The 15,961-nt window shown below is 39.4% G+C and overlaps 1 protein-coding gene across 3 annotated transcripts in view; it reads right to left on the reverse strand.

The window, feature by feature from the left end:
* Positions 1-3,374: 3,374 nt before the first annotated feature.
* The window catches only part of LOC127426167 (fibulin-2-like), an 88,541-nt gene continuing 75,954 nt past the window's right edge, over positions 3,375-15,961 (reverse strand). For all 3 annotated transcript variants that reach the window (XM_051672769.1, XM_051672770.1, XM_051672768.1), the window contains 5 exons: positions 15,220-15,345; positions 13,437-13,553; positions 11,881-12,009; positions 6,906-7,029; positions 3,375-4,383 (listed from right to left, as the gene is read on the reverse strand). In XM_051672769.1, coding sequence (XP_051528729.1) covers positions 4,026-4,383; positions 6,906-7,029; positions 11,881-12,009; positions 13,437-13,553; positions 15,220-15,345 — 854 coding nt within the window. In that variant the 3' untranslated portion in view covers positions 3,375-4,025. The remainder of the gene's footprint in view (positions 4,384-6,905; positions 7,030-11,880; positions 12,010-13,436; positions 13,554-15,219; positions 15,346-15,961) is intronic.

Genomic DNA, 15,961 nt, shown 5'->3' on the forward strand with positions numbered 1-15,961 from the left:
AATGAACCCCTTCATGAACCCAGTCGGGAAGGGAGTTTATTTAAAATGAAAGTACTTGTGACTTTATGGTAAATTACAACGGCCTAAATGCAGGTGGTTGTGTAAAATGACGGAGAGCCTGTACTTAAGGGGAGGGGCATAAGTATACGTTTGGCAAACAAAATAGCAAGCGCTCTAGAGAGAGAGGACTTGTTTTGAGAGTGATGCTACGTCTAGGTTTTAAAACCTTGCGAATGTGTTTTGAGAAGTCTATCCTGCTGCAAACATAATATGTCTTGTAAAGACACACCGTTCGTCCTTGCCCATGAGGAGGCCATGCCTTTAGTTGAGTGTGCTTTAACACCAATTGGGCAAATCTTACACTGTGACTCGTAAGCCAGGGAAATCGCAGTGAGAAAGTCTTTTCTTGGAGATGGACATTCCTTTCGTGCGTCCTCCATAGCACACAAAGAGCTGATCAGACAGTCTGAACTGGCGGGTGCACTCAACGTATGCGTGTAGTGCCTGCACAGGGCATAACAAATGCAAGGATTGATCTTCATCTGAATTAAATGGAGGAGGGAAGAAAGCTTGAAGGTGAACCACATGCGCTCTGAAGGGCGTGGTTAGAACCTTAGGCACATAGCCTTTTCTGGGTTTGACAGTGGCTTTTGAATGTCCGGGGCCAAATTCCAGACATGAATTGTCAATTGATAGTGCATGTGAATCACTGACCCGTTTTACTGAGGCCAGAGCCAGCAGTAATGCGGTCTTAATGGAGAGCATGCACAAATCAACCAGTCCAAAGGCTCAAAGGGGGGCCCTGCAAGCACTTTTAGGACAAAAGTTAGGTCCCAAGTCTGGACTGTAGCCGTATTTAATCATCTCACACTATACACAACTATACATAAACCATATCAATAAAATATCTTACCTGTTGAGTAAGAAAAAAGCCATCTCTGGGTCACTTTTAAATCCTTTCAGATCTCGGAGTTGTCGCCACCTCTGAAAAGCCAAGCCGATGCTGATTCGAGTTTTATTACGGACTCTGTCACTTTCTCTTTTTGCTTGTAGACTCTGCTCTGTTCGTGGTTTCTTTGTTTTTACAACCGGTGATTCCCCGGAGGTTTGCCATTTTGAATGATCCATGGTCAGTTTTTATCGTTTGCTGTGACAACAAACTTTCAGCTTCAGCTACTCCCACCCCATACACGCGCTTCAGTAGCCGGAGCTTATTTTCTCTGTGTACGGATATGACGTGACATGCACGGGAGAATGACATATGTATGCAATTTCCCACGAAATCTGTCCCTACGGCTCTAAAATATAAGTCATTATTATAGGTTTATAAAAGTGTATTTGGGTAAAGACATGGTTTGGAAGATGGATTTTTGTTGCACTGTCTCATTAATAACATTTTGTTGTTTTTTTAACAAAAAAAAAAGTTACATAGTGTAGCTTTAAGAATAATATATCCGCTCTGGTGGTCCATACAAACAAGTCAACAGAGTCCAAAACTTTTAAGCTAAAAAAGAACATAAAATCAGCATAAATGTAATCCATACTACTCCAGTGGTTAAATCTATGTCTTGAGAAGTGATGTGATAGGTGTTGGTGAGAAACAGATACATTTTTAGTGCTTTTATTTTTTTTACTTTAAATCTCCACTTTCAAACAGCCCTCTTAAGTGCTCTTCTATCATAAGAGTTCTTCTTTTGTTTTTGTCGATTTGCATTCTTCATGCATATCGCAACCTACTGGGCAGGGAGGAAGATTTATAGTAAAAAAGACTTGTTTCTCACCCACACTTATCATATCTCTTCTGAAGACATGGATTTAACCACTAAAGTCGTATGAATTACTTTTATACTGCCTTTATGTGATTTTTTGAGCTTCAAAGTTCTGGACCCTGTTGACTTGAATTGTAAGGACCTACAGAGCGGAAAATATTCTTCTAAAAATCTTTATTTGTGTTCAGCAGAAGAAAGAAAGCCATACACATCTGGGATGGCATGAGGGTCAGTAAGATAATGGCCTGCCAATCCTTAAATGTTAAAATACTCACTACTTCAAAAGTATAGCCACAAGACGTAAACAAAATGCGTGTAACAGAAGAAAGAAAGACACTCGGATTTGGAACAACACAAGGGTTTTTAAATTATAAAATGATAGCATGGTTTCAATTTTTGGGTGAACTATCCCTTTTAAGAGATCTCAGATGTTTTCCCTTTGGAATTTTTTAATTAACCTGCAGTTTAAACTGTATGTTCTCCCTGAGTCAATAGCAGTTACTACGCTTACTTCCTGACCAACTTCTACAGTCATAGTGTGTTTTCAAACTGGTTTTGTAAGTGTGATTTATGGTGTGCTGCTGAGCTGACAAATCGTATCATTCATCCCACTTAGCTGATAGCAGCCAGAGGTTATCAGCAGGGATGTACTACATACACGACCGTGCTGCCAGCTTTGAACAATGAACGCCCTTTTCTGATACCTACACAATGAGAGGCAGGGTTGAGCGGCCTCCGGGGTGCGACACAAAATGATAGCACAGAGGTCTGATGAGAATTATGGAAAGCACAATGAGAGTAAAGAGCAAAGCACCTCAATTCTCCAGGCTGCTCCAAACTGTCCAACTTTCCAATATACAGTAAATGCCAACACACAATACAGAGTTATTTTTGCTTTTAAGGCAATCCAGAAAAATCTATCCATTTCCTGGAAGATTTAAAACTCAGCTGACACTACAAAAATGCTCCATTACTAGTGAAATCATATCAGCATAAAATTTGATGATGCATAATGAACTAGCAGTTGCATAGAGCAAAGGTAGCCCAAGGCTACAATCTGCTGTTCTTACTTTCACCACTAGAAGGCAATCTTTCACTTTTCATAAATAAACCACTGAGCAAACAAGCAAAATACACCTTAAAAAAAAATCACAAACTTTTTAAGAAAAGGGTTGGTGTTGCTTTATTGAGCCAGAGCAATAAAAGTCAGTATTAGACTACAATGGAAGTGACTCCACTTGGGCAGGTAATAGTTACTAAAGCATTCGGTTGTTCAATTGATGAAATGAGTATGAAACACTCTTATTGTACAATAGCCTGCACTATGTCAGAATCATACCTAATATGTGTTATGATTTCATATATGCTGTGCATGAGAGTATGGTGAGATGATTGTACGCTTTTACCCTGAGATGAATTTACAAGACAGTAATACATAAAAATGGGCCCAGTACTACAAAGTAGACATACAAAAATAAGTATAACAATGAAACATTTTTAGTGCTTCTTTGGAGCTCATACACTCTTCAGGTGTGTGTGTCGAATGTTTCCGAGATATTTAGAGCTAGCAAGAGAGCACGTTTTTCGAAAAACAAATATTAGAAATAAAAAAAACATACATCCTTTTAATTGCAAGTGTTTAACACAATGATTACAGATATAATCACACAATGTTTTTTTTTTTTTTTTGTAGTCTGGGTTTGATCTTGAGTTTTGATGCATACGTTTTCAAATACACTTTATTAGTTGTTTTAAATGAGCTGTGAAATTTCGAGACGTTCAAATGAGGTGACACAGTGCTTTAAGGGCCAACAGAGGAACTGTGACAGCATTACAATTTTGTGAAATGTCTAACTCTGCTTCAACTGTATTCTGCCAACCCCAGAGGAGAAAAAGTTTGTTGTTAGAAAAGTAAGGAAGTGCTATAAAAAGCTATTTCAGGCAATCAAGATAAATTGGTACAGTATAAATAGCATCTGGTGTAGAATACTTTCAATACATCTGAAGAGGAAAAACTAGGACTTTTAAAAGCCGAGTGTTTCTGTCAGTCTCTGCACTCCATCCTGTTTGTTCCCACTCTACTCAAAACAAGCGGTTGGATCCCAGTGGGAGAGTCCCATCAAAGTATCTGCGTGCAAAATCCATTAGCCAAACAGAAGTCTACAGAACTGCCAGATGACAAACAACTTCAAGGCAGAAGCTTGAAGAGTTGAGCACCACATGAAATCAAAGGCGTCACAGAAGAGCAGAAGAATATCACATGGAGTTTGCTGTGATGAACACGTAGATTCGGGCCAGGAAAGTTGTAAAAGTTCCTTGACGCAGCAGCTTCATCTCCACATCGATGAGGAAGTCCCGCGGCTCACGCACCTGGCGGTGCAGGTACACGGCGCCCGTGAAGCTGTTAAGTTTCCGTGTGCTGAAGTAGCCTTCTTCGTTGCCGTGTGGGATGCTAATGATGATGTTGTCGCCCGAGTAGGCGGGCGAGGGTCCGATACGGAAGATCTGAGCGGGGATTACGATGTTGGTTTGGAAGCTCAGTTGGTAGTATGTGATGCGCAATGGCATGGTCTGGCATTGCTGGAAGTTGGGGCAACGTATTCGCTCACAGCGTCTAAACAGATTTGAGAGAAGTCAGAGAAGTTACATTTTTTAACAGTTAAACATCTAAAATCGCACTTATTACATTAGAGATCCTCTAAAACTGTTTCTTCTTTAAAACATCAGTGCAAAATTATTAGTGGTGCTTGCAAAGGCACTACTACTCATGCTTAAGACACTTTCACACCAAACGCAATGCGAAAAAGCGAGACCAGTTGCAAACAAATGGCCCCATCACACCAGAAGCAGCAGTTAGCACATTCATGCGGGTTCGGCTTCAGTCTCTCACACGCCTCATAGAAGTCGCTCTGACCGCTCTGAGAAACGCCGATCTCAGAGTTTGTGCTTATTTAAATGACCTGCTTCTTCATTATTGAAATGTTGCACTTGCACATAATATGAATACACAAATAAATCAATAAAAATATGGATACAGGGATCTAAAGCATCGATACAATATAGTGAGAAGAAAGTATTGCGAAATATCGATATTGAAAACAAAGAACAAATTTATTTAACTCTTAAATGCATAGGGATTTCACATTATTACATAATCGGGTCTTTAGAGACCCGGCACGTATATCTATCACAAATGGATCTACAAAATGCCCAAAATTATTAGTAGTGCTTCGATTAGTAGGACCTTTCACACCAAACGCAACGTGAAAAAGTGAGCCCAATTGCCAACAAATGGTCCCATCACACCAAAAGCAGCCATTATCACATTCACGCCTTTATAACAGGTGGCGCTAATTGGCAATCAGTTGTACTTCAGTACGATAAGTTGGTGCAATGCACCTTTCAGCTGATCTGCCGGCAGAGAAGAACTACTTAAAGGAAAATTCCAGGTTCATTACAAGTTAAGCTCAAATGACAGCATAATGTTGACTACCACAACAAAAATTTAAGCTTGTCCCAAAACAATTGAGGACACAGTGAGGCACTTACAATTGAAGTGAATGGGGCCAATTTTTGGAGGGTTTAAAGGCAGAAATGTGAAACTTGAAATTGTATTACATTTTAAATACATGAAAAAAAATTTAAGCACTCACATTAATTATTTTGTTAAACTCCTGTATTATTTGAGCTGTTAAGCTGTTTAAATCGCCATTTTTAAGATCGTTTTGGGGTTTTCGGCATTATGTCGTCATGGCAACGAAGTTGTAAAACTGGATATAACTTACTTTACACAGAAAATGTTAGTAAGCAATTTTATCATGCTAAAATCAAGTTGACACACATATTGTTTATGTCTTGTGGCTATACTTTTAAAACAGTGAGTATTTTAATGTTTACAGATTGGCCCCATTCACTTCCATAATTCACTTCCATAGTAAGTGCCTCACTGCAACACAGTGTTTAGCTTTTTTTTAAAGAAAAGGAGGGTCAAGCCGAAATACATTTTTGTGGTAATCAATATGCCACAAATGCTGTCCATTGAGCTTAACTTTTTTTGAACTCTGAATATTCCTTTAAGAAGTTTGCAAAACAACCATGGAATCACAGTACGAAAGACAAGCAAGGTAGTCCAGAAATCAAAGAAAACGTATTTCTCTATAAGCTGCAGCAGCGATGACAAGTTTGTGGTTGATTTGCTCAACAATAAAGAAAACATTCCAAACTATTTCAATTCACATGAACAGTACATGAACATGTACACCACAGTAAGAATTATTTTTTTTAGAGTTACTTTAGAGTGTAATGTTGGCGGACAAATTTGCTTCCTGTGCTTAAGTCCCACCAATTGCGCTGGTTCTGGTAACTGCAGCGGCTCCTGACAAGTAATGCAATGCTCAAATTGTATTGTATTTCAGACTTACATTGAAGGATTGACCTGGGACAAACCATATCTAGGGACCAGAATATTAGATGTTGGAATGGCCTCTTTAACCTGAGGTCACTGAGCAACCACCTGGCATCCACCCAAATAGCCCACCTAGCATCTTCATAGCAACAAGCTAAAAACACTAAGAACACTTCAGCAACTATATAGCAATGCCCTGGCATCATGGCTGTGAGATTTACATGGGCAAGCACTACTCACTTTTCCCCCTAAATTTTTTAAATCTTGTTATTAATTACAGTATACATAAACGTATCTGCCATCTTGATTATTAATAAAAATCTGTCATGTACTGTAAATAAATAGAGGTCCCTAAACAGGGTCTTGATTGAGTTGTTCTACAGATTAACAAAACATGTTGTACAGCACAACACTCTTAAAGAGACATTAGAGCGATACTGTCTGCTAAAATGACCACAGTCATTGTAGGTGTTTTGCCCCTGCTGACTTGTCTGTGTTGTTAAATCTCTGATAAAGCTGTGAATCTCTGGAGGGCTGATGGTGAGCAGTGGGAGTTCCCACCAATTACAGTCCTCTCTGACACTGCGCAGATGTGTGTGTTTGAACCACTGCCTGATCAAAGCAATCTGGCTCCATTCTCCTGCTTAGCAGAAATCGTGCTCTGTTAGGAGTCGGCCTCAATAAACACGGCACAAGGCTGGGAAGACACAAAATCAGAGGGCCCTACTTACATGTCCGACACTCTCCTGTAGTTCTCTGGACATGTAAAGGACAAGCAACGGAAACCTCCCTGAATGTTGAAACAGGTCTGGGAAGCAGAGCAGTTGTGTGTTCCAATGGCACATTCATCAATATCTGAAAAAAAGGGAAAACAAGACTTAAAAAGATGTTATATAAGCAGTTCTGTTATTAAAGGATCGCAGACAGCAGGGAAAAACAATGCTAAATGCAAATAATAAATTTAACTAACGATATAATCATGCATATTTAGGAGAGCAAAATAAATAGGCTTGTTAACTTAAATGGAGAGGAGACATCACAGCTCATACAGTGCATCCGGAAAGTATTCACAGCGCTTCACTTTTTCCACATTTTGTTATGTTACAGCCTTATTCCAAAATGGATTAAATTCAATATTTTCCTCAAAATTCTACAAACAATACCCCATAATGACAATGTGAAAGAAGTTTGTTTGAAATCTTTGCAAATTTACTACAAATAAAAAACGAAAAAAAAAATCACATGTACATAAGTATTCACAGCCTTTGCTCAGTACTTTGTTGAAGCACCTTTGGCACCAATTACAGCCTCAAGTCTTTTTGAGTATGATGCTACAAGCTTGGCACACCTATTTTTGGGCAGTTTCTCCCATTCTTCTTCGCAGGACCTCTCAAGCTCCATCAGGTTGGATGGGGTGTGTCGGTGCACAGCCATTTTCAGATCTCTCCAGAGATGTTCAATCGGGTTCAAGTCTGGGCTCTGGCTGGGCCACTCAAGGACATTCACAGAGTTGTCCCATAGCCACTCCTTTGTTATCTTGGCTGTGTGCTTAGGGTCGTTGTCCTGTTGGAAGATAAACCTTCACCCCAGTCTGAGGTCCAGAGTGCTCTGGAGCAGGTTTTCATCAAGGATGTCTCTGTACATTGCTGCATTCATCTTTCCCTCGACGCTGACTAGTCTCCCAGTTCCTGCCGCTGAAAAACATCCCCACAGCATGATGCTGCCACCACCTTGCTTCACTGTAGGGATGGTATTGGCCAGGTGATGAGCGATGCCTGGTTATTCACAGAGTTGTCCCATAGCCACTCCTTTGTTATCTTGGCTGTGTGCTTAGGGTCGTTGTCCTGTTGGAAGATGAACCTTCACCCCAGTCTGAGGTCCAGAGTGCTCTGGAGCATTTTTTCATCAAGGATGTCTCTGTACATTGCTGCATTCATTTTTCCCTCGACCCTGGCTAGTCTCCCAGTTCCTGCCGCTGAAAAACATCCCCACAGCATGATGCTGCCACCCCCATGCTTCACTGTAGGGATGGTATTGGCCAGGTGATGAGCGGTGCCTGGTTTCCTCCAGACATGACGCCATGAGAAACAAAATTCTCTGGTCTGATGAAACAAAAATTGAACTCTTTGGCCTGAATGGCAAGCATCATGTCTGGAGGAAACCAGGCACCGCTCAACTCTGTGAATGTCCTGGAGTGGCCCAGCCAGAGCCCAGGCTTGAACCCGATTGAACATCTCTGGAGAGATCCGAAAATGGCTGTGCACTGACGCTCCCCATCCAACCTGATGGAGCTTGAGAGGTCCTGCAAAGACGAATGGGAGAAACTGCCCAAAAATAGGTGTGCCAAGCTTGTAGCATCATACTCAAAAAGACTTGAGGCTGTAATTGGTGCCAAAGGTGCTTCAACAAAGTATTAAGCAAAGGCTGTGAATACTTATGTATATGTGTTTTTTTTTTTTTTTAGTTTTTAATTTTTAATACATTTGCAAAGATCTCAAAAAAACTTCTTTCACATTGTCATTATGGGGTATTGTTTGTAGAATTTTGAGGAAAATAATGAATTTAATCAATTTTGGAATAAGGCTGTAACATAACAAAATGTGGAAAAAGTGAAGTGCTGTGAATACTTTCCAGATGCACTGTAAGTACAAAAGCAACATGAAAACAACAGGTTTAAAGCTTTCAATCCATTGTTCTGATCCTACATATTCAATTTATTTTTATCTTTATGCATATCCAGGAGTAAATATAAACTCAGTAGTGAGGCTGATATACACTACTGGGCTTTTCTAAGGCAAAAATTGCATGCACGTTAAATTGCACCAGTCCTACTCAATGCTAGCAAGATGGTGTTGTCAGGGGCAGTTGATGTCTGTGGTGACTAACCGCCAGGCTTCATTCTGCTTGGAGTCAATTTTGGCCCTTCCAAAAGTAATTAATTATGCATCTCATTTTACAGAAGCAAAGTCCTCGTTACAGCTCGCTGGCTCCAATCCGCAGACTAATTCATTTGGCGCAGGCTAGCGCTAACCTCTGGGAGCATGCAGAGCCTCTTCTTCACTTCTCATTGACTTTCCTATCTTGATAGCCTGAGGGAGTTTCGTCAATTTTGTGATCTTTTGGAGAGAGATGGAAGACACAGAGATGTGCCGTGTTGAACCTGAGGTTAGCCTTTTGCAACTCAATGTGCCAATTAGACAAATTAAGGCTGAGAATGAAGAGTTTGTAGCATTTGGCCTTTAGAAATGTGTTCCTTAGAGTATGCACCTGACAGTCTGAAAGTTTAAACATGTTTAGCTAAAATAACATCTAAGATCATATGCATTTTCACCTAGTGACATTCTACTCTTTCGAAGATGACTGTTCTTAATCCTAGAGCTGCCTACAAAGGCACCCAATATTTGTTGTGTAATTCTGTTTATTTTTATGCTTTTTAAAAATATACTTAGCTTAGCAACATGCTAACAACAAACTGTTGAAATGAATTGGAACTCAAGTCTCCCATGTGCTTCGTGTGAGTAGTGCTACAGTACATTTATGTGGAGCATTCCAAATTGGTCACTTATTCGTTTCCATTTCAGTTAGGATACTACCTTGGAAAGAATCTGCCTATGTAGGCTTTGGAACAGACCCCATAACAGCATACCAGGATCAATCTTTACTATGCAATACATTATTTTGTCAAATCCCACATATCTCTGGAATTTTACAACATAGGGTCTTAAATATCTCTGAACCAGAATCTAAACAGATATTAAGATATCTTTAATACTTCTGGATAAACATTTTGGAGAAACAACAGGTGTGATGAATGATGATAATTTCACCAAGTAAAATCGAAAGTTTAATAACTACAATAAAAATGCATTGTGAAGATAAATGAAAATGAATAGCTTAACAGACCATAGTCCATCTTAATAAACCGTAGCTCTATTATTTTATAATTAAGGCTGTTGATTTAACACATTAATTCTGTGTAATTAATTATATAGAAAATAACATGTTAAATAATGTATGCAATTAATCATGTCCCCGGTCCGTAATAATATTATTAATAATATTAATAATAATATTCCTACCATTGGAGCAATTCAAGCTTAAAGTACCAGCTGTTATCTTCAGGGGGCAGTAAGCGAAACTTCAGCTGTATAGCCAACACGCAGCTTATGTAGAGAACAAACCAACCCTTCAGCAGGCAGCACAACACCAGGATGTGTTCTTGCATTCAAAACACAGCTTGATGGAGTGTAAATCCGAACTTAGGGATCTCAAGGTGTGTTTTTCTAAGTTTTGAATCAACGTTTAACTTCACACAGTGACCTAAAAACAGTATGTTAATGATGCGACACAGCCAGAGTGAGATGCTCCAAAATTGTTTGTCTGACGCATGTGTACACTGACGCATCCATAGACAAGCCCTTATAATAAGACTCGGACTGATTGGCAAATTTAATTGCAAAATGGATTGCTATGGACTGTAGGCCAATGATTGGCTTATGTTCAATAATATGGAAATAAACAATAAATTGGATTCTTAAGCCACATTTTGTACAGCCTTATAAATGCTTTACTCGACTGTCACAACAATGTAATGCATTTTAATTAAATAAATATATATATTTTTAATATATATATAGTAATAATTTAAGTATAACTATTTATAATTATTCCATATTATTCCATATATATATATATGGAATCTCCCTGCTTTTGCAGAGTGCATATGCATGCTAAAAATGGGTACTGTGTACTCGCAAATATATTATAACGCTATATAGCTCTGCCTCTGTTCATTCGTACAAATATTCTGCCTCTGTAGACATGGTATATAGAGGGAGAAACAACACCGGAGTTTGAAGAATTAACTTGCCATTTGACCGTTAACTTTTTTAGGAACTGCAATATAATACAAAGCTAAACTCATATTGTAAGAATTATATTCTGATGCTTGCTGACGATGTAAGAGATGTGAGCAAATCAAATGACATGTAACCAGCATCTGTTGCATCTTCTTTCAACTGTCACCTAAGTAAAAAACTTACCTGCACAAGTTTATCTAGGATGCATAAAGGAGTTTCTCAGAACTCATGTGGCAGCACATACATACTGTAGAAAATGTCAAAAATATGTGGAACAAAATCACAACGTGTCTATTATAATGAGTTCAACATGATACTGGGTCAGTGTGTCTTCATGTGTTAGTGACAAGTGCAGTTTCACAAAGAGATGGAGACTGGCTCATGTGATGTGAGTTTATCACACATATAGGCAAAAAATTTATTAATCCCACTGTCATTAGGACAAACATGTATTTTTAATAAAAACAATTCAAAATGCAGTTTCATTTTATTAATAGAAATATTTATAGCCATTAATCAAGCAAAACTGCTCCAATGAAATATGATGAATTCTGATAATATAACACTAGAGGACAATGATAAAACTAAGTCTCCAGAATTTTTCAGTGGAAGAAAGATATTATTTGACATTTAGCATAGGTTATTATTTAGATTTACTTGACTATTGTATAGGCCTATATACAACTTTATTGTATGTATATACAGTATACATACATGTGTGTGTGTGTGTGTGTATGTATATATATATATATATATATATATTACTGTCTAAGACTTTGAAAACCCCTGATGTAGGGGATGTTAGCAAACAGTTCTCTGTAATATGATACAGTAACATCAGTGTTACCTTGACAGGTACGTCCATTCGTTGAAATTGAGTAACCATGGGCAGGGCAGGCACATTTGTAGCTACCTGGGACATTCACACACTGGAACGCACAGAGGTTTCCGATGCTCTGTGAACATTCGTCAATATCTAGAAACCAAATAAGAGCATTTCGTCTTTATCACAGTGAAAACTAGCCATTTATATAGAACATCACACTGTTAGATGGCTCTTTACACTAACCAGGCACATGCCCTACTGAAAAGACCAGCTTTTAATTCCTATGCTGATCTAGGCTAGTTTATGGTGGTTAGTGTTGGTGGACTATCATAGCCATATTGTTCACCAGAAATTTAAACTGGTTAAGCTGGTCGACAAGTATGACCCCGTTTCCATCTTGTATTAAGATGTGTTTCGGGTGATCACATGTGGTCAGCCCTACATACAGGTCTAAATGGGATCTAAAACGTTTTGTGATTGGATAACAAAAACCACATACGAATGTGGTCAAAAACGCATGTGACCACATCGCATTTGAGGTGTAAACGCTAGTCCGTCCTGTATGCGTCCCGACAGCAGTGAAGTGCCACCCTTCACCTGTCAATCAACCGCTGCGCTAAAACAAGAGTTTAAACTTTGCCAAACTTTGCCGTTTACGAGCGGCTTTAAAAGGAAATAACTTCTGATCGGAAAATAAAAAAAGCAGATACATTTAGTACACAATCACGAGAGCTACACGAATCTTCTTTACTGTGTCTGATATCAACACAGATGACAAGCACAAACACCTGAAGCTCCTTTAATTAAGGTAATACACTAAAATAATGGATAATTCTGCTTGACATGTTGCATCTGTGCTTAGGTTAAATTTCAACCGCATCTTGGAGAAACAGTGCCCCGTTTTTTTTCGTGCTTTCTTTGTCTTTTCTGAGTTTGTTGTGCTTTATTATCATGCAGTAACACATTAACATAGTGATTGATGCATGTCGTCATAAAACAGAGACCCTCCCCTACAAATCCGAACACAAGTGGTCACAGGAGACACATTTAAGTGACCAGGTGTAAACAGCGATGTGTCTCACCTGACCACATGTGACTGGATCACCCGAGACGCATCTTAATACCAGGTGTAAACGGGGTCTATGTTTTTTTTTTTTGGTTACGCTGGTTAACAATGGAAATCTTGTTGGTTAAGCTAGTCAAAAAGCCTTATTGGAACACCAGCACACCAGCATCCCGTGTTGTGGACCAGCATTCAAAGCACAACATATGCTGGTGTTCAGCTATGCAGTTTGTTTAGCAGGGTTTGCCAAGAACAAACTAACTGCTACATCTGTTGATTATGCAGAAGAAAAATCGATCCTTATTGACATGATTCTAAATGTGGTCAGTCTGATCTCTCCATCAGAAATAAACACATTTATTCATTTGGCAGACGCTTTTATCCAAAGTGGATAAAAGCGACATCATAATTTTAATTAACATAATGTATAATGAGTATGTGCCCTTGTGTTGAAGCCTTACTTGGTACAACTGGAAAGATGAAAACAAGTTTGATAAAGTTAAAAACACTTCACCTTCACATGTGTGTCCGTCCTCTTTCAGGAAGTAGCCCATTCGGCAGTAACACTGGTAAGAGCCATAGATGTTTGCACACTCCTGACTGCAGGGATTGTTGTCACATTCATTAAGATCTGTTACAGGAGACAAAAAATATTAAATTACTTTCTCATTATCCAACTTAATATGCAGAAACAGCTAGAAGTAAAGCATTCATAGGTTGAGTGTAACACTGTGGCACTATCAAAACATTGCTCTGTTTGTTTGAGCATCCCGACTAGTCCTAGACAGCAACTATGAGTAATGAGTTTGGGGTGGGACTATATTTTTATCCAATCAATGGCAGATGGAGGGAGTGAGGGAATTTTGCAGTTCTGTTTGGTGCCACTAATGGTTTAGAAATTACACACTTCACCTTTAATTACCAGGCTTTGGTGTGTCATACCAAGGCAAATATCAGTTTGATTATATCTGCACATCCTTGTACTGCACAAATGGCAAGGTACCTTAAAGGAATAGTTCAACCAAAAATTGAAATTCTGTCCTAATTTGCCCTCATGTCATTCCAAACCTGCATGAGGATTTTTATTTATGAATATCCCGGACTGTATACCCCGGGTGGCTGGCTATGTCGTCCATGCCTAAATCCACCCCTGTGTGCAACGGACATCAAGATTTTTTTACTACAAATGCCTTCAGAAGACTCGGAATATGACACACGAGTCGCATGGACTACTCTTATCATTCTAAAATATAAAATATACAGTTGCCATTGTATTGAAAACACAATTCATTTTCTTTCTTTTTTTCCTTTCGTGTTCACATAAGAAAGTAAATTATATGGGTTTGGAACGACATGAGGGTAAGTTATGACAGAATTTTCATTTTAGGGTGAGCTACTCCTTTAACTATTTTCATCTGCCATATGAGACACTGAGTTGTTTATTTTTCATTTTTATATTGTTTATATTGTTGATCTCACCGACTAAGTGACTAACTGAATTAATGAAAAGATTTGAGCCTGGTCAGTACCTGGATGGGAGACCTCCTGGGGAAAACTAAGGTTGCTGCTAGAAGAGGTATTAGGGAGGCCAGCAGGGGGTGCTCACCCTGCGGTCTATGTGGGTCCTAATGCCCTTGTATAGTGATGGGGACACTATACTGTAAAAAGGCACTGTCCTTCGGATGAGACGTTAAACCGAGGTCCTGACTCTCTGTGGTCAATAAAAATCCTAGAGCACTTCCCGTAAAGAGTAGGGGTGTAACCCTGGTGTCTTGGCTAAATTCCCTCCATTGGCCCTGCTCTGTCATGGCCTCCTAATAATCCCCATCCACTAATTGGCTCTATAACTCTACTCTATCCTCTCCACCAATAGCTGGTGTGTGGTGAGCGTACTGGCACACTATGGCTGCCGTCGCATCATCCAGGTGGGTGCTGCACACTGGTGGTGGTTGAGGAGAGTCCCCTGTTCACTGTGTAAAGGGCTTTGAGTGTAGTGTCAGAAAAGCACTATATAAATGTAACGTTCATTCATTCATTTGCCTGCAGTGTGAGAGTGCAAGAAAGTGCACTTCAGTTCCCTAAAAAAACAACATCTTCAAGAGTCACTCTGGCTGACAGCTCCCTCTCTCGCTCTCATTTTTTGTTTTTCATTCTCTCTCTTTCATGTTCATTTTCATTTAAAAGACTGAACTTTCATGCTCTCAGAGTACATCCAAAATCCTTCACTTTTGAAGCACAGCATGTTCTTCACAGGCAGACAGTTATTCATTCAGTTGTGCCAGTGCAAATGGATGTACCTTCACAGTTCTTGCCGTCGAAGGCCAGGGAGAAGCCAGTTGTACAGGAGCACTGGTAGGAGCCCGCCGTGTTCTCGCAGGTCTGGGCACACAGGCGGCCCGGGTACCGCCAACACTCATTTACATCTGCCAGAAGAGGAGGTGTAAATAACTGTTTTAGTCTACAGACATACTGCAGTCTGGGGAGCATCTCTCTCTCTTTTACTCTGTCCTTCTCTCTCTTTGCTATAGGACTAGTAAGAGATTAGGATAATCTGCACACTCTCTGGAGCATGAGCTGCTTTCAGCTTAATCTATATGCAAGCTGCTAGTATGGCTAACCACAGAGGAGATGATGTCCTTTGGGAAATCCAGTCGTGCATCAGTATCCAAACTAAGCATTGCATGTAGTGTATTTTGTTGCTAGGGGTTAGGATACTCCAAGAATGAGTAACACTTAAATTTTTCCTGTGTCATAGATACCGTTATATAACAGAGAGGCCTGTTTTGGACATTTGCTAATGTTAAGCAGTGTTGGGGAGTAAGTAATAATTGGATTAAGTAAAAAAATAAAAATAAAATATGTCCTCGGACATGCGCACACACACACACACACACACACACACACACACACACACACACACACACACACATACACACAAAGTGTGTTGAGTGCACTTTTGAGTATCGTCTTTCTATGTACACTCTTTGAGGAATATTTCAAGATCTACTTATATTATGTTGTGTTTGGGCTCATTTGAAT

Source organism: Myxocyprinus asiaticus, chromosome 35, assembly GCF_019703515.2.
Source record: "Myxocyprinus asiaticus isolate MX2 ecotype Aquarium Trade chromosome 35, UBuf_Myxa_2, whole genome shotgun sequence".
Lineage (NCBI taxonomy): Eukaryota > Metazoa > Chordata > Actinopteri > Cypriniformes > Catostomidae > Myxocyprinus > Myxocyprinus asiaticus.